The 21,669-nt window shown below is 44.3% G+C and overlaps 2 protein-coding genes across 6 annotated transcripts in view; both read left to right on the top strand.

Moving 5' to 3' along the window:
• Positions 1–457: 457 nt before the first annotated feature.
• DES (desmin) lies at positions 458–10,142 on the top strand. Its single transcript, XM_003765895.4, has 9 exons — positions 458–1,132; positions 3,878–3,938; positions 4,075–4,170; positions 4,336–4,497; positions 4,689–4,814; positions 5,147–5,367; positions 7,736–7,779; positions 8,882–8,964; positions 9,212–10,142. The coding sequence occupies exons 1-9, from the start codon at positions 549–551 to the stop codon at positions 9,251–9,253; spliced, it is 1,419 nt and encodes a 472-aa protein (XP_003765943.2). The 5' UTR covers positions 458–548; the 3' UTR covers positions 9,254–10,142.
• Positions 10,143–20,403: 10,261 nt separating this feature from the next.
• The window catches only part of SPEG (striated muscle enriched protein kinase), a 79,714-nt gene continuing 78,448 nt past the window's right edge, over positions 20,404–21,669 (top strand). For all 5 annotated transcript variants that reach the window (XM_031957987.1, XM_031957986.1, XM_031957994.1 and 2 more), the window contains exon 1: positions 20,404–20,950. In XM_031957987.1, coding sequence (XP_031813847.1) covers positions 20,539–20,950 — 412 coding nt within the window. In that variant the 5' untranslated portion in view covers positions 20,404–20,538. The remainder of the gene's footprint in view (positions 20,951–21,669) is intronic.

The following is a 21,669-nucleotide window of genomic DNA, read 5'->3' as shown; positions in this document are numbered from 1 at the left end:
GGATCCTCACCCCTTCCTTCTACTTTCCTTTGCTCTGTAAAGGGGTGCCATAGGGAGAGGGAACTGGCCCGTGATGAAGCTCAGACTCCCTACTGGGGTGTTTATGTATGTCTCAGTATGATGGATGCCTCCCTAACTATTTGTCTCCACTCTTTCCTCTCTGTAACGGAGAAGGCTAGCTCCCCCAGCTAAGAATGGGGGGACTGAGCCCGGAATCTGCTCCACTTTGGTTTCCTTTTCCATCCCAGGGCCTCCAAGCCTTGCCATTTCTTCAGCCTGGGGTCCCTGCCTCTGCGCTGGAGGAGGCCTCAGTGGGGATGAGTTTGGTGTGTGGAGCCCTTCCCCCGCCCGGCTTTGTCTGCCTTCCCTCCCCCCACTCAGGGGCCAGGGAACTTTGCTGGCAGGACAGTGGGATCCTGCAGCTGTCAGGAGGAGGGGCGGGTAGGGGGTTGATGTCAGGAGGGATACAAATAGCCGCCTCCGCGAGGGGCCCTGTCTCCCCCTCAGCACATCCTCACTCCAGCTGTCCAGCCGGTCTGCCAGCCACCATGAGCCAGTCCTACTCCTCCAGCCAGCGCGTGTCCTCCTACCGGCGCACCTTTGGGGGGGCCCCAAACTTCTCTCTGGGCTCCCCGCTGAGCTCGCCCTCCTTCCCCAGGGCGGCCTTCGGCTCCAAGGGCTCCACCAGCTCCGTGTCCTCCCGCGTGTACCAGGTGTCCCGCAGCTCCGGGGGAGCCGGGGGCCTGGGGGCCTTCCGCAGCAGCCGCCTCGGGGTGCCCCGCACCACCACCGCCTCTTCTTTCGGGGCTGGCGAGCTGCTGGACTTCAACTTGGCCGACGCCGTGAACCAGGAGTTCCTGACCACCCGCACCAATGAGAAGGTGGAGCTGCAAGAGCTCAATGACCGCTTCGCCAACTACATCGAGAAGGTGCGCTTCCTGGAGCAGCAGAACGCGGTGCTGGCCGCCGAGGTGAACAGGCTCAAGGGCCGGGAGCCCACGCGCATAGCCGAGCTCTACGAGGAGGAGCTCCGCGAGCTGCGGCGCCAGGTGGAGGTGCTCACCAACCAGCGCGCGCGAGTGGACGTGGAGCGCGACAACCTTCTGGACGACCTCCAGAGGCTCAAGGCCAGGTGACTGCCCCCCGGCCCCCCTCCGCTCCCTGCCCGGGCCCCGAGGTCACACTAAACCCTGAACGGAGGAAGGAGAGAGGGAGGGGGCTGGGGGCTGGGGGCGCGGGCTCTTAGGACTCGGGGAGGCGGGGATCCTCGAACGCTGGAGCCCCAGGAGGGTCTGGGAGAGGGCTTATTTTGTAGAAGGAATGGAGGCCCAGAGAGAGGGGAAGAGACTTTCGAGTCAGAATTACAGATTATAAACTAGGAGACCATCGATTCCTCCCCTTCATTTTATAAATGAGTAACCTGATTTACGCCTCCAAGTCCCACAATTATAAAGCGGCACCAGTGGGTGCCCGTAAAGGCCCCAGTGCTTCTGATTCCAAACCCTGCCCATTTCCACGAGGCCATACTGTCTCAACTGTCAGAGTATTTTGTCTCTATGCAACGTCGTGCTGGCTCCTGGGACACCTGTCCCTGGTTGTCTGGGCTTGGCAGGGAGAGGGTCTGGTCCTGGAAAGGATGGGGTGGGGGTGGCGGCAGCCTAGAGAAACTGAGGCTCTGGGGAACTGTTCTTACCTTCTCAAGCACCCAAAGCATTTTCAAAGACTCAGAGAATTTTAGAGCTAAAAAGGGCCCAGACATCCATGTTGATGGTTGGGTATAGAGGTGGGGAGGGAAAGAGCAGGTGTACCTGTAAGTGGAGGATAGTTAGCAGACTTAGTCAGTCCTCAGGAACTATCCCTGGGAAGGGATTTGATCTCAGAACAAGGGGTTTACAGAGGTGGGCAGTGGGGGATTGGGTGTAGGTGTGGGGGCTCTTTGGCCCAGGGTATTTTGTCCCCTAATCACACTCTATTTCCCAACTCCTGTGACTGGGGAGAGGGAGGAGCCTCCTAAGCAGAGCTTCCTCTCAACCACTCTGCCCCATTAAGGGGTTATCATTATCAAGACCAGTGAATCAGCTTGAGTTTGGACAAGTTTCCAGATCTAAGAGTCTCCCCAGCAAACTTCCTAGCTGTTAGTAGTTAATGGTAGCTAGTCCTATGACTTCTGGGGTAGAATTCCCTTCCTTGGCAGCTTAGTACAGTGGAAAGAATATAGCATTTGGAATCAAGGTTCAAGTTCTAGTTCTATATCTAGGTTGGGTGTGACCCTGAGCAAGTCATTTAACCTGTTTGGACAATTTCCACATCTGTACAATTAGATGGTGGGACAAGATGATATCTAATACAACTCCAAATCTACTCAATCTATTATTCTATACTAATCCATATATCTTAGACACCATTTTAAATCGATACAAGGCTCTTCAATTCTATTATTGGGTTATTTCATCCTTCAGTGAGCCCAAAGCCAACCCTTTCTGCCAATTTGTGTCTCATAAGCTTAGTGAGGGTGTGTTGGGCAGGTGCCAGTCAGAATATCATAGGCTATATGATCATATATTTAGAGTTAGGAGGGACCTTGGAGTAACACCCCTCCTTTCAGGTCTAACATTCTGTGATTTTCTGAGCAGCTCTCTGGGGGAAGATAACAGCTGTGCTAAGTCCAGAGAATCTATATTTTCCCTACTCCCATCCCAGGCCTCTTAAGGCCCCAACACCCTACAAATTCTTTCTTTTGGGTCGCTCTGGGTATCCCAGTAGTAAAACAAGCATTGAATTTGGTGTCAGATAATTTCTAGAATCACTTTGTCTTTGCAGGCCCCGGGTTCCTCATCTGTAAAATGAGGAGTTTGGAGTAAATGATCTCAAAAGCTATTTACTGCTCTAAATCCTTCAATCTCAGAGTCAAACTGTTAGTGCTCTGAGCCCAAGGAAATACAATGAGATTGTCCCAGTCTTGAGAATAAAGGGTACAAGAGATGCTAGAAGGGACATGGGACAAACATTCCCCAGAGTAAGAAGGGGGAAATAGACAAGGAGCTGTGGCCTAAAAAATGGTTTTTGGGGGGGAATATGGGAAGTTGGGCTTGCCAAGGTGGTAAAGCTAAAAACAGAATGAGAAGTTTGGGTCTTATATTAGCTTTTCAATTTTCCATTTGTCTTATCCCTAACCTCCTTAGCAGTCTAGCTGAATACTCTCTCAATGTGGTCCCATCTTTCTCAGACGGGTACAAATCCAGTAGGACAGTCACTCCTCGGACCCTCCCATTCAGGAAGTGAAAAGAGGGGCATGGTACCTCTGTCTCTATCCGTTCCCATGCCAACTCCTAAATCCCATCCTCAAGGGGACAATATAAGAAAACAGAAATCGATAGGCCCTGGCCCTCACATTGATTAACTTGTGACCTTGGGCAAAAACTTTCCTGACCTTATTTCCTAATCAATAAAATGAAGGCATGCTTGCACAACTTATATCACAAAATACGAGAAAGAGAAATATAATGTAGTGGTGTGAAGCAGTTTGGGACAGTGGAAAGGGGACTGGTTTTTAGAATCTCCTCATTGTTGGGTCTGTTCTCTGTAGTATTTGCTGTTGGACTTTAAATATTAAATATTGAGGTTCCTCATCTATAAAGTAGGGATAATAATATTCATATTATCTATAGACTTGTGAGGAAAGCCCTTCATAAACCTGAAAATGTCATATAAATGTTAGTTATTTTTAGTCTGTCCCCTCCCTGGTCAGCTCTTCAGCCCTATCCTTCTGTCCCTGTGTCCCATGCCCCCTGAGCCAGGCTGCTTAGGACTTGAGTCTCCAGCCCCGCCCTTTTTGCCCCATCCATCATTCCCTTGACTATCTGTGTGTTCCCTCCAGACTGCAGGAGGAGATCCAGCTGAAGGAAGAAGCTGAGAATAATCTGGCTGCTTTCAGGGCGGTGAGTTGAGTTCCCCTGAGACCCTCCCATCCCTGGCCTGTATCCATGACCCTGTCCATTTTCAGACTGACCTTTGCTGGTCACTGTGTCTTAAGCTGTTGTTCTCTTTCTTCTCCCCATCCAACCTCTTGGCTAGGATGTGGATGCAGCCACACTGGCTCGAATTGACTTGGAGCGCAGAATTGAATCTTTGAATGAGGAGATCGCCTTCCTTAAGAAAGTCCACGAAGAGGTGAGATCTCTTTCCTTTCCCCAGTGGAGCACATACTCAGACTATCACAGGGATGTTGGATCTAGGAGAGACTGCTCAGCTGGGGGGAAAAACGGAGAGTTTGGGGGAGGAAGATAGAATGAAGTCCATAAATCTGATCCATAGCCCATCTTCTAACTCTTGTAGGAGATCCGTGAACTCCAGGCTCAGCTCCAGGAGCAGCAAGTCCAGGTAGAAATGGATGTATCTAAGCCAGACCTGACAGCCGCGCTTAGGGACATCCGGGCCCAGTATGAGACCATTGCTGCCAAGAATATCTCTGAAGCTGAGGAATGGTACAAGTCCAAGGTGAGTAGATTTGAACCAATCTCCTCCTTGTCTTCCAAGTCCCTTCTCAAAGTTTCTGACTTTGAGAGAAGATGGTAAACAGTGGTCTTCACTCAAGGGGGAGGAATTCTTTTTTATCACTTCCCCTGGGCTAGAGTCTTTACTTTTTCATGGAGAGTGATGGATACCCTCTGATCCCTGGTGTCCCACAGGTCTCCGACCTGACCCAAGCAGCCAACAAGAATAATGACGCACTAAGACAAGCCAAACAAGAGATGATGGAATACCGGCACCAGATCCAGTCTTACACCTGTGAGATTGATGCACTCAAAGGCACTGTAAGTACTAGAAACCTGACTTCCATAACATTAACTAGCTGGATGATCTTGGCTGAATCTTTTTACCCCCATTGGCCTTCAGTTTCTTTATCTACAAAATGAGTATGATTATTTTCCCAACTCATCTCATTTGCAAGTCTTAAACCACTAAAGGTATATGAGTTATTATAATTATGATTCTGTGCCACTTTTTCAGCTCCTATGTTCCTTCTATATCATCTCCTCTAAAAGACTAAGGTTCCCTTTTCTTTGTTTGGACCACTAAAGACCACAGCTCAGAGGCTTACCTATCTACCTCTTATTCCTTTTCTTCCCTGGTCATCTTCCCCCAGAATGATTCATTGATGAGACAGATGCGGGAGTTGGAGGATCGATTTGCCAGTGAGGCAAATGGTTACCAGGATAATATTGCTCGACTTGAGGAGGAGATCCGACACCTAAAGGATGAGATGGCCCGGCACCTACGAGAGTATCAAGACCTACTTAATGTCAAGATGGCATTGGATGTGGAAATCGCTACCTACAGAAAGCTACTGGAGGGCGAGGAGAGCAGGTGGGATAGAACTGGGACTGCCTTGGGAGGGGAAAGTCGGAGACTGTTCATTGAGCTTATGGGATGTATAATTTTGCCCAGGGACAGTGGTAGGGGAGTGAAGTGAGTGGGATGAAGAGACCCAGTTCCTGTCCTGAATATGAGTCTTTGTCAGGAATAGAGAGAGGGAAATTAGAGGAAGAGAATAAGAATGATGAACAGAACGAATCCTAGGCTGTCTGTGCTAGAAGTGATTGCCCTCATTTTAGAAAAAGAGAAAACTGAAACTCTAAGGGAGACTATAAGAACTAGGAATAGGGGAAGAAGAGTTGATCCTGAACAAGATCCAAGCTAAAACCGGGGCAAGGTCACAAACAAGCACTCACAAAGACAGCTATTCCAGAAAGGAGAGCGGGGAAGGCAGAAACTGAATCTGAAAGTAAGAGGCTGAAAGTGGATAGTGTTCTTCATGGTGCAAGATCAGGAAAACAGCACAAAGTAGGAAAGCACAGAGCTGCAATGACTAATAATTTGGCTCAGGAGAAATCATTCTGGTTTTTTATAGATGTTTTTCACTGAAGCAGTAGACCTGGACACTCAGTATTGACAGGCTAATGGAGAAGTAGAGAACTTAAAATTTTTTTTCATGATAAAATTATATATAAAATTATAAAGTCCAAAAGATTTATAGTATGTTAAAAGGACTATGTATACATGCTTATATTATAAAAAGGTATAGAAATAGATATCAACTTCTGTGATAATAATAATAATACAATATCTTATTTATTTAATAATAATACAATATCTTATTTATTTCTTTGTATACTTTTGATCTCTACAGAAACCTTTTCTAACAAGGTCCACTGATTCATTCACTGAAAATAATAGCTGAGTACTAGAAAAGTAAAATTTTAAAATAGCTTAATAAGAGTAATAGTAATAGCAAGCATTAATATAGCATAAGGTACTGGGCTAAGCACTTTGTAATTTTAAACTGATTTGATCATGACAAATATCCTGGGAGGTAGATATTATTATCTTAGTTTTACAGATATGGAAACTGAGGCAAATTAAGGTGAAATAATCTGCCCAAGGTCACACAGCTTATAAGTATTTAAGGCCAAATTTGAATTCAGATTTTCTTGATTCAAGGACGAATGCTCTATCTACTGTGCTACTGAACTGCCTTAAGTCCATTTTTAAAGAAACAAATTAATAATATGCTTTTAAAATGGGAACATAAAATTATAATCAACAAATAATTTTTATAAATTAGGATCAGTTAAGGGATAGAAAATAGAGAGGATAGATAGAGAAGAGAGGGAGAGAAAAGTGAAATTAATAGTCTCAGGATAGGAGCTGAAAGAGACACAAGGGGATGAGGCACATATTCACAAATGGAACAATAGTCTAATAGAAAGAGAAGCAGTCAGAGACAAAAGGAAAGAGAGAGAGAGAGGGACAGATACAGAGAAAGGGATAGAGACAGAGACAGATGGAGAGAGACAGACAGGGAAGGAGGCAAAAAAGAAGGAAGGAGAGAGAGAGAGGGAGAGACAGGGAGAGATAGAGACAAAGAAACTTCAATGCTTTTGGTTTTGCTTTTTTTTTTTTTTTTTTTTTTTTTTTTTTTTTTTTTTTTTTGGCTGAGGCAAAAACAAAAACAAACAAACAAACAGAAAACAGCCAGGAAATGGTAAGTGTCTGAGGCCAAATTTGAGCTCAGATCCTCCTGACTTCAGGACTAATGCCCTATCCACTATACCAACTAGCTGCCTCCTTTCAATGCTTTTTAAAAACATTTTTTACAACTATAAGAACAAGTGGTAAATAGCCAATTAATACTATGAGCTGGATAAAATTAACCTGAGAACAGGTTTTGATCCATAGACTGGAGGCTCTTCACTTTACTCTAAAATTCCCATTATATTAGCATTTATGTATAGAAATAACTGGCTGCTATGTTGACTTGGATAGATGGGTTGAATGTTCATGGGGTCAGAAAATGACCGTGGTGATCCCTCCAAGGATGACAATTCTCTAGGGTATTTGTCTGTTCACCTCAATCTACCCCCTAGATCTTTGTCCACAGTTTGGGATTGGCATTCAAAATCCATCCTTTGAACAGTATCTGAATAGAACGACAGGCAGAGGGTGCTATGCGCCCAGAGAGGTAGTTGAAAGTGGAGGAGAAATCATCTTTAGATCACTTCCTAGGTCTCAGTTTCTTTGTTAAATGAGGCTGTTGTAGTAGATGTTCTCCAACAGCCTTTCTAGTGCTTCAGGGAGAAAGAGAAAACTTGTTCTTGAAGGAGGGAGAACCAGGGAAAGATAGGAGAAAGAGAATTTCCTACTCTATCTTGGACATATGGTATTTTCTCCTCAGGATCAACCTCCCTATCCAGAGCTTCTCGGCCCTCAACTTCAGAGGTGAGTGTCTGTGTGAGTCAAGGGAGCAGCCCATGGGCTGAATACTATGCTGGAGCATAGGGTGTGGTGGGAGGTGATGGGGCTCTGTGTGTGTATGTGTGTGTGTGTGTGTGTGTGTGTGTGTGTGTGTGTGTGACAACCAATAGGGAAGGGGGAGGATGGAGCTGTAGAAATGGGGACAGAGCAGGGAGGGCACTGCGTGGACAGGAGCCAAGGAAGAGAAGATTCTTGGGATCTGATAAGTAGGAGCAGAGAGAAATGTGCTGGTGGGTACATATGGGATGGAAGTGTGACCCTGTTGTCCCTGCTACACTAGTTTGCTAGTCCTTTCAGTATGTGATTGCTAGTCCTTGTGTGTGATCTAGGGGTGTTGGGAAGCTGATGTACTTGGTCAATGCCATAAACCCTAAAGGGACTGGAGATTTGAAGTAGGATTAGGGCAGACTCATGAATATTATAAAATAAATAACCTCATTTTGTAAAGCACTTTGTACTTTCCAAATATCATCACAACCACCCTATGAGGTAGGCAAGGAAAATAAGAGTTTTTCCCATTTGAGAGATGATTTTGAGCGACTAAATAACTTGCTTAAGACACATTATTAATTAGTGATAGACACATGATTTACTTTCCTTTCTGGGGGAGCAAAGCTGCCTCCCTCTATAGGATCCCCAAGGGAACACATAAGGGTTGGGCTCCTGGGATGAAGGGAGGTCCCAGGAGTTCAAGATTGGCCAGTACCCACAGAGTGAATGAAGTGAGAGGGGGTATCTTGAGTTGACTTATTCCCTCGGGAGTTCCCCTGACTTTCAGGACAGGCCCCAGCCTGGAGCCCCTCGTGGCCACAGGTCTGAGTCACAGTGATGTCTTGGGAGCCCAACCACTCCCGAGACTCAAGGCTCATCCAAATCTATCAGATAGTTAGGATTAGGCATTTTTCCTGGCAGACTGGACCCGGTCTGGGACGGGTGCTGACAAGGGTGGGTGGAGTTTGATAGAAACTGGTTGCTGTAAAAAGGAGGACCAGGATAAAGGGAAGGACCCTGGGGGTATCAAATCTTGGAATCTTGAGCCGAGTTAATTGTATGTGTGATGTTACAGAGACAAGTCCTGAACAGAGGGGCTCTGAGGTACATACCAAGAAGACAGTGATGATCAAGACCATTGAGACCCGAGATGGAGAAGTGAGTATGATCCCTGGTTCTCCATCCCTTTCGGCCTCAGAGGATGGAGGGGAAGTGGCAGAGTGGGGGTGGCCAGCTAGACTTCATACAAGCACTGGTCCAAATGTCAGGTGCTTAGGTCACAGCTGGTCGTTCTTGGGGTTTCCCTTGCTGAGGGATTGGAGATGCCAGGGCTTTGGTTTAGCCCAATTAGAGGGACTGGGGAAGGAGGGAACAGGAGATGAGCTGAGTGAGTTTCTCCCCACAGGTTGTCAGTGAGGCTACGCAACAGCAACACGAGGTGCTCTAAAAGCAAAGAAGCTACCGGAGGCACCCCCCACAGCCCAAGACTGCCTCCCATTACACCACCACCTTGAAACCAGCTTCCACTGATTCTGAGACTCCCTGAAGGCTTTCTCCTCACTGCCTTCCTCACCAGCCATTCCTTCCTCACAGCCAGGTTCCCGCCAAGTCCTCCCACGGCCCCCTGCCCAGCCCTGAGTGTCTGCAGTACCCTGTGTTGAAATGAAGTCTTAGATTTGGAGCCCACAGTGAGATGTTTGCCTTACTTTGGCCCTCTGCCCTACCCCTTTCCACTCCTACTCTTGTGGAGAGAGGTAGCAGAGGCACTAGCTGCCCCTCTGACACAGGGGTCTGTCCTGCTTCAGTTAGTGCCCTGGATGGGACCGGAGCACGGGGAGGGCAGAGAGCCTTTTACCCTTTCCTTCTGCTTCCTTGATCCTCCTATCTGCCTTCCTAGCCAAGTTCAAGTTTTTGAGTAGAATACTCTGACTTGGAACAATTCATCTCCACCTTATAAATGTCCTTTGACCTTTCTCCTCCCATTAATCCTTGGTGAGGAGATGGGTCACCCTCAGGAAGCCAGTGGTATACCTGGGGGGTTGGACCTCTGCTGGGTGGGTGGATGGGGATGTCCTTTCCTTGTTCTCTCCCCCCTGCCCTAAGGTGGACCTGGGGAGAATAGGGGCTGCAAGAAGGAACTCTGAAGGTGCTGGATGTGGGAGCAGGAGATAGAGAATGAGAGAGGGTGTGGGAGATGCTGAAGAGGAGAGACGACAGAGTCAGAGAGTGATTTTGGGCTGGTGGGCAGGGGAGGAGCCCATCACTCCCTTGTCCTCCCCTGCCTGGGGCGCCTCCTGGGCAGTAACAATAAAAACAGAGCACATATCTAACACAGACTACTGGTTAGCTTTTCTTTCTTGTTTTCTCTGTTATTTCCCAGTACATGGACCATGCAGCATTCCCTAAACTTTTCAGGCCCCCCAATTTAGCAATTGTTAGAACTCTGAGCATTTGCTTATTTCTACTTTGGTATCTATTTGGATCTCTGAAAGCATCCATGACCCTTTCCCCTCCCACCCCAACACTCCCCTAACCTTTTCTTCAGGTCAACAAATATTTAATAAGTGGTTATTAATAATAAATTAATATTATTTAATAAGTGCCAGGCACTATGTTAAATGCACATGAAAGGAAAAATATGATCACAGACCATAAGAAGTTTATATTCAGATGGGGGAGGGATATGTACGAATAACTGCCTACAAAATATATACAATATAAATGTAAGATAATATGACAGGAAGGGCAGCTGGGTGGTGCAGTAGATAGAGTACCAGAATTGAGTTAGAGTAACAGACACTAATTGTGTGATCCTGGGCAAGTCACTTAGCCCAGTCTGCCTCAGTTTCCTCATCTGTAAAATGAGCTGGAGAAGGAAATGGCCAGCCACTCCAGTATCTCTTCCAAAAAAACCCCAAATGGGGTCAGGAAGTGTCCAATACAACTAAACAATGAATTAACAACAAAAACAAGACATTAACAACATCACAGGAAGGTGAGAGTAGGAGACAGAGAAAGGCCTCCTACAGAAAGTGATCCTTGAGCTGATTCTTTTTTTTTTTTTTTTTTTTTGCTCCATTTATTTATTTATTTTTTTTATTATAGTAACTTTTTATTGACCGAATCCATGCCAGGGTAATTTTTTTTTACAACATTATCCCTTGCACTCACTTCTGTTCCGATTTTTCCCTCCCACCCTCCACCCCCTCCCCCAGATGGCAAGCAGTCCTATATATGTTGAATATGTCCTAGTATATCCTAGATACAATGTATGTGTGCAGATCCAAACAGTTTTCTTGTTGCACAGGGAGAATTGGATTTAGAAGGTAGAAATAACCCGGGAAGAAAAACAAAAATGCAAGCAGTTTACATTCATTTCCCAGTGTTTTTTCTTTGGCTGTAGCTGCTTCTGTCCATCCTTGATCAATTGAAACTGAATTAGGTCTCTTTGTCAAAGAAATCCACTTCTATCAGAATACATCCTCATACAGTATCATTGTTGAAGTATATAATGATCTCCTGGTTCTGCTCATTTCACTTAGCATCAGTTCATGTAAGTCTCTCCAAGCCTCTCTGTATTCATCCTGCTGGTCATTTCTTACAGAACAATAATATTCCATAACATTCAGATACCACAATTTACCCAACCATTCTCCAATTGATGGGCATCCATTTATTTTCCAGTTTCTAGCCACTACAAACAGGGCTGCCACAAACATTTTGGCACATACAGGTCCCTTTCCCTTCTTTAGTATCTCCTTGGGGTATAAGCCCAGTAGTAGCACTACTGGGTCAAAGGGTATGCACAGTTTGATAACTTTTGCGGCATAATTCCAGATTGCTCTACAGAATGGTTGGATTCGTTCACAACTCCACCAACAATGTATCAGTGTCCCAGTTTTCCCACTTCCAATCCAACACTCATCATTATTTTTTCCTGTCATCTTAGCCAATCTGACAGGTGTGTAGTGGTATCTCAGAGTTGTCTTAATTTGCATTTCTCTGATTAATAATGATTTGGAACACTTTCATATGAGTGGTAATAGTTTCAATTTCATCATCTGAAAATTGTCTGTTCATATCCTTTGACCATTTGTCAATTGGAGAATGGCTTGGTTTCTTATAAATTAGAGTCAGTTCTCTATATATTTTGGAAATGAGATCTTTATTAGAACCTTTAACTGTGAAGATGTTTTCCCAGTTTGTTGCTTCCCTTCTAATCTTGTTTACATTAGTTTTGTTTGTACAGAAGCTTTTTAATTTGATGTAATCAAAATTTTCTATTTTGTGATCAATAATGGTCTCTAGTTCGTCTTTAGTCACAAATTTCTTCCTCCTCCACAAGTCTGAGAGATAAGCTATCCTATGTTCCTCCAATTTGTTTATAATCTCATTCTTTATGTCTAAATCATGGACCCATTTTGATCTTATCTTGGTATACGGTGTTAAGTGTGAGTCCATGCCTAATTTCTGCCATACTAATTTCCAGTTATCCCAGCAATTTTTGCCTCAAGCTGATTCTTAAAGGAAGCCACGAAGGTAAGGAGGAAGAACATCCCAGGCATTAAAACATGCTGGTTTATAGGTGCGCATTATAGAGTGTGTGTGTGTGTGGGGGGGCGCTTGTGGGAGCATCTGGGTGATCCTTAGTTATTTCTATTGTTTCACCACAGTTTATTTCCCATTTCAATTTCAGTCAGTCTAGATGGGAGAGGAAAGAAGGACCTTCAATGAAAGAGAGGTTTGTCTGTCCAAGGTCTGAGTATGGCTTACCCTCCTACTCAGGATGTTTCCCTCCATCTGCAGAGAGGAATGATCACCTGCAGAAGAGAGGGTAGGGTTGGATAAGAAAAGTCCCTCCAAGGGACATTCTCTTTTCCTTCCTTCCTTCCTTCCTCCCTTCCTCCCTCCCTCTCTCCCTCCCTTTCTTTCTTTCTTTCTTTCTTTCTTTCTTTCTTTCTTTCTTTCTTTCTTTCTTTCTTTCTTTCTTTCTTTCTTTCTTTCTTTTGCTGAGGCAATTGGAGTTAAATGACTTGCCCAGGATCACACAGCCAGGAAGTGTTAAGTATCTGAGGTCAAATTTGAACTCAGGTCCTCCTGACTTCAGGACTGGTGCTCTATCCACTGTAACACCTAGCTGCCCCTCAAGGGACATTCTCAAGAAATAGTACTTTCTGAGTAGGGGAGAGGAAGGTTTCTTATTTTCCTCATACTAGAGCTCATACTTGGTGGAAAAAATGGCTTTGATGAAGAGAAAAGGAGTCTGGATCCCAGAGCGGACACAATTCCACTGAAATAAAATAATATTTGTAAAGAACTTAGCATAGAGCCTGGCACATAACAGGTGTTCATAAATAAATGCTTATTCCCTTCTTTTGCTTCTAATGGAATGGAATCCTGCAGCTAAGTGAATATATTCACTTTCAGCATGTTGCTCAATCAATTAACATATATTGAGACAGAGGAGAGATAAAGATGTATATCATAGATGTTATGAAGATAGAAATGAAAGGTTTTAGTAACAGATTGGATATGGGCAACAAGAAAGAATGAGGAGTTGAGGATGACATCTAGATTGTAAGCCTGGGTGATCAGGAGTATGATGTTACTACTGAGAAAAAGGGAAATAAGGAAGATCAGAGGGGACAAAGATCATGAGTTTGGACATAGTAAATTTAAGATGTTCATGGGACTTCCAGTTTGAGATGTTGTAAAAGACAGTTGGAGATGGAAAATCAGAAGTATAGGGCAAGTTTAGGGCTGAACAAGTAGATCTGAGAGTCATCTGAACTAAAATGATAATTGCAACCATGGGAGCTGATATCGCTATCACTCTGTGTGTGTGTGTGTGTGTGTGTGTGTGTGTGTGTGTGTGTGTTATGTGTGACTCCAGGAGTCCCTGGGATTCATGATCTAGTGGCAACTTAGCTTCCCCAAAGAATCAACATCCCTTCTTTCCCAAGAAAGAATAATATTGAGCAAAGAAGTTACTTTTGAGTATGATGGTAATAAAAAAATCCTGAAACCAGGCAATTCAAGATTAAATGAAGCTTTATTAGGCATCTCCATGTGCAAAGCTCTTGTGTTGGGTATTGAAGATACAAAGACAAAAAGAAGAACAATGTCTTCCTTCAATGACCTTATATTCTACTGAATAAACACAGTATGCACTGTATATGGATAAGTCAATAAAAGATAATTTAAAGAGTGTTTATTGTTAGGGGTACCAGAAGAGGTAGTCTTCCTTCAATGAGGGAGAAGTGCAGTCAGGGGAAGGTCTGAATTGACCTACCTTCCATAGGAGGTACCAACATGAATTGGGACTTGAAGGCAGGAAATGGAAGGCCAAGTCCAAGGAAGAACAAATAGGCTATATAGATGGGGCATAGAGTATCTATGCAGGGGGGAAACTGTGCTCAGAAAGATAGGCTGGAGACAGACTGTGAAGGGGTTTAAATTCTAGGCTGAAGCATTTGTATTTTATTTTAGAGACAAAGGGAATCACGTAAGGGTCTAATCTCTGTGTTAGAAAAATTATTGTTGGATTGGAGCCGAGAAAGACTGTAAGTAAGGTGAGCAATCAGATCCTTTTGCATAAAGTGAGTGAGTGAGAGGTGATGAGAGTCTGAATTTAGGCTGGTGACTGTGTAAATGGAGAGAAGACAATAGATGGTGCTGTAGATAGCACATTGGGTCTAAGCTCAGGAGGACATGAATTCAAATATGACCTCAGATACTTACTGTGTGACCTGAACAAGTCACGTAACTCTGATTTCCAGAGAGAGAGAGAGAGAGAGAGAGAGAGAGACAGACAGACAGACAGACAGACAAAGAGAGACAAAGAGAGACTGAGAGAGCAGAGAGAGACTTAGAGACAGAGAGAGAGGGAAAGAAGGAGTAAAAACAAGAGAGAGTAAGAGAGAGGAAAAGAGAGAGTGGGAGAGAGAGGGAAAGAAAGGGAGGGAGAGAGGGGGGAGGGAGAAGGAGAGGGAGAAAGAAAGAGAAGGGGAGAGAGAGTGTGTACGTGTGTGTGTGTGAGAGAGAGACAGAGAGAGAGAGAGAGAGGAGAAAAGGAGATCGAGAGCGAGAGTGAGGGGATAGAGTGAGAGGGGAGAGCAAGGGGGGAGTGAGAGGGGAGTGAGAGGAGGAAGGAGGAGAAAGAAAGAGAAGGAGAGGGAGAAAGTGAGAGAGAGAGGGGACGGGGCACAACAGATGGGAGAAGTCTGGTGTCAATCCCAACAATATTAAGTGCCACTATGTATCCAAATGTATCCAAACATGGACCCAAATCCAAATTTGACCTAAGATACTTACTAGCTTTGTGACCCAGGCAAGTCACTTAAGCCTGTGTGCCTCATTTTCCTCATCTGTCAAAGGAAATGGCAAACCATCAGTGTCTGCCAAGAAAACCCCAAATTGGGTCATGAAGAGTCAGGACGTAAATGACTGAAGAACAACAATATAGATCAGTCACTGGGCTATATATGCACTCAGAAGCCAGAAAAAGGTAAAAACAGTTTCTGTTCTCAAAGAGCTCAAGTGTAATGAGGAGACAGCATACAAACGTCACTGAAAAAATAAATTGGAGATAATCAACAGAGGGAAGGCAATAGCACTAAATGGGAACAGGAAAGTCTCGGGAAAGGTGGGATTTTAGTGGAGACTCGAAATAAAACAGGAGCAAGAGATAAGAAGGGAGAGAACCTAGGTTTAGGAAACTGAAAATATCTTGGGAGTTGAGAAATTGAGTGTGAAAAACCATATGGTCAATGTCACTGGGTCAAAGAGTCTCACAAACCTAGAATTAAGATTCAGCAGTTAATTGGCTACAAGTCCAAGGAGAGGGAAGAATTCAATAGGATCCTGAAGCTTGAGAGACTTGGTAACTGAAAGGTGGCCGGACCTTTAACAGAAATAGGAGGAGAGAATGGTTTAAGCTGTCAGTGTACTGGACAGGAGGCTCACATAGTATGAAGGAGATCCCACTCTTATACAAAATCAAAATCAGGTTCAGGGAATCCAAAATGAAGTGAGAGCAGACACTGCCCCAAAGATTATCAGAGCCCATGCTCCTTGATTTGCCTGTGCTCATTCTTTCTTGGCATCTAAGCAATGACTTGGAAAAACAGCTTTCAGAAAAGGAAATAGCTTAGTAAATGATGTTAAAAACAAAAACAAAATCTGAATTTGTCATCCAGTCAACTGAATCCAGTCATATCATCCTCCAGAGAAAGCCTGTCCATAATCAGGGGGCTGAAGAAGATGATCTCTAAAAGTCCCTCCTAAATATAAATTCTCTACAAGTTCCTCCTAAATATAAATTCTCTACCCTTTTGACTCTCCCTCCCCGTCCCCAGTGCAGGCAGCTTTTGATATTCATTTTAGCTTGCATTCCATTTGTAAGCCAATGTGAGTCATCCAATAAAATTCCCTACCTGAAACAAGATTCTGCTCACCATCCTCAACATGTGCTCATCCATCTAAGTTTCTACTTAAACACTTCCAGTAACTGGGAGCTCAGCATCTCATAAGGCAACCTGGTTGATTTTCAGAGAACTCAAAATATTCAGAATTCCTTCTCCCTTTACTCTCCCTTCCACCCCCACCCCGATTTTTTAATCATTGAAAACTCCCTTCACTGTACTCCAACACCCCTCAACAAATTTCCCTGGAGAGGTCTAATCAGCAGAAGCTTAACTTACATGGAGAGGAAGTGAGCCACCTCCTGATTGATGAATCCGAACCACCCTCCTCCCATTTTTTATAAAGCATCATCATACCCCTTACCCCAAATGCCCAAATACTGTCTGACCTGGGTATCCAGCCCAGAGATCTTCTGTAATCAAAATGGATGTGGCTTGGGCTAACTTCAAGGTTTCTCAGGTGCCTCTCCTTTCTATCCCACAAATGAATTCCCCTCCCAGCCAAGGAATTCTCAGTTTCCATCCTGGGGCCACTCCTGAGATTTAGTTCAGGAAAAGGTCTTGGAGGAACACGCCTATCTCTCACCCCCAAGGCTGTAACGAGTGTCAGTATGTGTTCTTCTAGATAGCCAAGACTTGGAGGCAGGACTAGGACTTATAGGCCACAGAACTACACTGCGAGGTAGAGCAGCCAGAGGACCATACTGGAGGTCTTTTAGCTACTAGGGATGTCACCAGACAGCGCTGTCCTAGAGAAGCAGCCAAGATCCATTCCTGGAGGTGAATTAACTTACTGATCTCAGCTACATATGGAGAATGGGATCCAGCAGGGGTGCAACAGTACGAAGAGAACTCATCTATTGGTGATCTCACTTAAATCTCTCCTACAATCCTGTGCACTTCATAGAGAAATGGGACACATTCACACACACAAGTAATTAGTGCCACTCTGGATTTCTCTCCCTCTTTCCTTCCTTTCACTCCTTCCTCTTTCTATAAGATACTTCTCACCAAAAATTGTCTCCTCTCCTTTTCTCTGCCCTCTTCTCTTTGCCACCTTCCTTTTTCCTCTACCTTTTCTTTCCTTCTCCTCCTTCTCTCTCTCTCTCTCTCTCTCTCTCTCTCTCTCTCTCTCTCTCTCTCTCACACACACACACACACACACACATCCCGAGTTGGAAGTCATTTTGGTCCACACTTAAAAATCCTTTCTACATCATCCCTCTCCCCTTTCCAGCTATTTGTTTTTTTTTTTTTTGGTATTATCTTCCCCCATTAAATTGTAAGTTCCTTGAGAGAAGGAACATTTTTTTCTTATTTGTAACTTCAGAACTTAGCACTGTCTGTCACATAGTAGGTGCTTAATAAATGTTTTGAATTGAAGTGGGAGAGCAGCCTCTAAATTAGGTCCTCTAGAGAGGAGAAACACCTTCCTTTTTTGTGTAATTCTAATTATTAGGAAGTTTTTCATAATACTGAAACAGAAGTTGTTTTTCTTATGGCTATTTGCTCTGCCCTCTGGAACCCAAGGGAATCAGTCTTTTTCCTCTTTCAGAGGTCACCTGTCACCTGTTCAAGAATTTGAATTATCCCTGTAACTCCTCTCCAGACTAAACACGCAGGCAACAACCTAACTGCAAAAAATAATATTCCTATGCTGTTTTCTAGGTTACAGATTATGCTTTTCTCATTTTCATAAGGATCCATTCAATTAGCATTTTTTAAGGACTGTGCTGAATACAAAAATGAAATAGTGCTTGCCCTTAAGGAGCTTATGTTCTTCTTCATATGGTAAATTCTATTCTTTAAATGCAACATTAATGTACAGGTAATACCTTTATTAATTTTTGTATTTCTTTGGTTGCTGACACTTTATGCTTGTTAGCATTTAACAGATATTTGTTGAATAAGTGATTCAATGAATGTGAATGAACAAATCTATTAAATTGGTAAAGTAGATTGTATTATGCCCATTTTGCTAATAAGACTGAGATTAACTAGAAAACCTAGGGTTGCACAGTCAGTAATTATCCCTTCTTTTTTTTTTTTAATAATATTTTCTTTTTCCCAATTACATGTAAAATAATTCTAAATATTCATTTTTTAAAATGTTGACTTCCAAATTCTCTCCCTCTGTCCCTTTCTTCCACCTTCCCTGAGATTGTAAGCAATTGTAAGCAAAAACATGTGCAGTCATGAAAAACATATTTCCATATTAGTCATGTTGTGAAATAATTACCTCTTCTTGATCAAACTAAGCCTTTTGTGACCTCAATATAATTGTTCTTTTTTTCCACTGCTTTCAACTGCATAGCAGCAGTTAAGAGTGCCATAAAATACAAAATGTTGGGCATGGCATCAGAAAAATCTGTGTTCAAATGCAGCCTCAGATACAGTTAGTAAGCTGTATGACCCTAGACAACTCACTTCGCCTCTACCTGCCTCAGTTTCCTAATTTGTAAAATAAAGATAATAACCTCTATGTCCCTGCCAGAATTTGTCATATGAAGAATATAAACTCCTTAAGGTCAGGCACTATTTCATTTTTGTATTCAACACATAGTAATCCCTTAATAAAAACTAATTGAAAGAATCCTTGTGAGAATGAGAAAAGTGTAATCTGTAACTGAGAAAGCATTAAATGAGATCATAATTTTTAGGTGCCTGGCATATAGTAGGTACATAATAAATGCTCCCTTCCTTCCTATGAACCAGAGAAATTAGAGGTATTCTTATACCCTTTAGCATAGGAGAACTCTAGAATTTGAGGAATATTCCATTCCCTGTCCCTCTTTCCTTGAATTTTTTCTTACTCCACAGAGCCAACAATTTTATTCAGCCTATCAAGGCTATATCTATCAATATATAGACAGGCAGGATGAGGAGACAAGTTGGAATTTGTAGGATGGGGAGTCTGGGCTTGGGCTCCCCTAACCAGCTGAGGGGAAATAGGGAGGAAAGAGGCCAAAGTCCTGAAATCCTGAACCCATAGATTAGCTTGGGTATATAGGTGAGAAAAATGATGTGGAGGTTATTGCCCAGGTTAAAGATGTAGGGCCAGGGAAATGGGCATCAGAAAGAAGGTGAGGGAAACAAGGAGATTCTGTTTTAGTCAGACCTTATCTAGAATATTATGTTTAACTTTGGGTGACACATTTTAGTAATAACATTATCTGATTGGTAATGGACCAAAGCAAAGAGACTAGGGAGTTGAGGGATCCAGAGACCATTGTCACACAATGATTGGCTGAAAGAAGTAAGAATGTTTATCTCAGAGAAAAGCAGACTTAGGGAGGACCCACTTGCTTATATTCAAGTACTTAAAAGGTTGTTATATAGAAGAAAGATGAGACTTGTTATTATGCTTGAACATGAATGGCAACGAGGGTCAATGATGGGAAGTTTCAGACAATTAGATTTTAGCTCTATATAAGGAGAAAATTCTCAGCAGTTAGAGCTGTCCATTGTAGGATCATGGGCTGAATCACCATCTTCGTCATCATCATCATCTTCCTTCTCATAACTGATGTAGAGATGTAGAAGGATCACATACAATATCTCATTTAGTTTTCACAATAAACCTGTGAAATAGAAACTGTCTATAGGTAGTGAGCTCTCTGTCAAGTAGAATTTAGATGACCCCTTATTGTGAATGAAGTTGAGAGAGTTCTTGATTTGAATGAAAGTTGGACTAGATGGTCTCCAAGGCCCCTTCTGATGCCAGAGTGTGTGTGTGTTTTTTTATTTTCTTTTTTTTTAATCTGTTTTTCTTACAGTTTGTCTGCTCAGCTCTTCCTTTACTTTCCCCCCACCTTTCTCTTGTCCCCTCTTCCCCACCACATTCCTTTCCTTTTCTTTCTACAGTTTACATCAGGCTTAAGGGAGGAGGATAGAATGGGAGTCAGATAATAATCCTCTTCTCTGAGAGTGTAGGCTGGGGTGGGGGGTTGGAGGCTGTTATGGGAGAGGCTTCATAAACATAAGAGTCAATGATTAACATGAAATCTCTGAATAAGGGAGAGTGTGGGGGTGAAGGCTGGAAGAAGGATAGGAGAAGGGGCCTGTCCATATTCCCACTTCTGCTGCCCCCTCCCTTTGCTATTACACAGGCAACCCGAGCTGGGGTCCTAAAAATAGCCCCCAGTCGAGGCGTAGCCACCAGCCGCCCCGGTGACCTTCTGGGTGGCACAGGCCGGCAGGAGACAGGGCTGCTCAGGCCCACGGGGGACTCCTCCTTCAGGGTTCTACTCCACCTAGGTGCTCCTGTGGGCTCCAGGGTCTCCCAGCCCTCACCCCCTCTGCAGCAGCCATGCAGAAAGCCCGGGGGACCCGGGGAGAGCCTGTCAGCCCAAGGGCACCCCCTAGCCCAGGTGTGCCCCCAAAGAGGGCAAAGGTGGGGACCGGGGCTGGAGCTAGGACTGGGGCTGGAACCGGGGCCCGGGGAACAACAACGGGGGCCCCAGTCTTCCTTCGGCAGCTGAAGAACACAGCCGTTTTCTCTGGCCGGGATGTGAGGCTGCAGGTGGTGGTGAGTGGGACGCCCCAGCCTGTCCTCAGCTGGTTCCGAGATGGGGATCCCCTTCCTGACCCATCTCCGGACCCCAGCTGCCTCTGGCTCCGTGGCTGCAGGGCCCAGGATGCAGGAGCATACACCTGTACCGCCAAGAATGAGCAGGGAAAAACCTCTTCTACCGGGGTGCTGACTGTGCTGGAGGTGGAAGGTAATGGTACAGATGGGGGGAGGCAGCCAGGGAGCAGGAAGAGATGGGTGAATAGCGGGCAGGGTGACGCAGGAGGAAAGGAAGGCTGCCGGACCAGAGATGAGGGCCTGGGGGCCTCTGAAAAAGGCAACCCCTCCCACAGCCTCTGTTACCTTCCCCCTCCCCCCTTCCTACTTGGGCCAGGTGTTTGACAGGGAAGGATAACTTGCAGAATGTAGATGAAAAGAGAGATCTCTCCTTATGTATTAGTCAGAGGGCTAATGAGAAAAGTTGGTTCGGGGTAACAGGAAAATCTGGATTTTAGTCCGGTTTCACCAGTCTCAGTATTAACTGGCTGTATAATCTTGGCCAAGTCACATTTTGGGTCTCAATTTCTTTATTTGTTAAATGAAGGAGTTGGAATCAGATCCCTTGCTAGCTCTCCTTCTAGAAGCTTATGTTCATCTCTCTGATTCTTTTGAGTAGATTTTGAGGGGATCAAAGATAGTTTCATTTCTAATTGACATCTTGTGTTCAGTGTCCAAGGAGCCAGAAATAATTTTAAAGGCAAGAACATATACTTAGTCGCCTCTTTTGGGGTCTCAGGCAGATGCCTGAGGGGGACCCCCTGTCTTAGTACAAGAATCCATGGTAAGAGTCTCTCATTGAACCAGTTCCCCTTAGCCCTTCTTCAGCTTTTTATCTTATTTTTAAACTAGAAAGTGTATGTGCACGGAGAG

Source organism: Sarcophilus harrisii, chromosome 3 (genome assembly GCF_902635505.1).
Source record: "Sarcophilus harrisii chromosome 3, mSarHar1.11, whole genome shotgun sequence".
NCBI lineage: Eukaryota > Metazoa > Chordata > Mammalia > Dasyuromorphia > Dasyuridae > Sarcophilus > Sarcophilus harrisii.
This window is presented reverse-complemented; position numbering and strand designations above follow the sequence as displayed.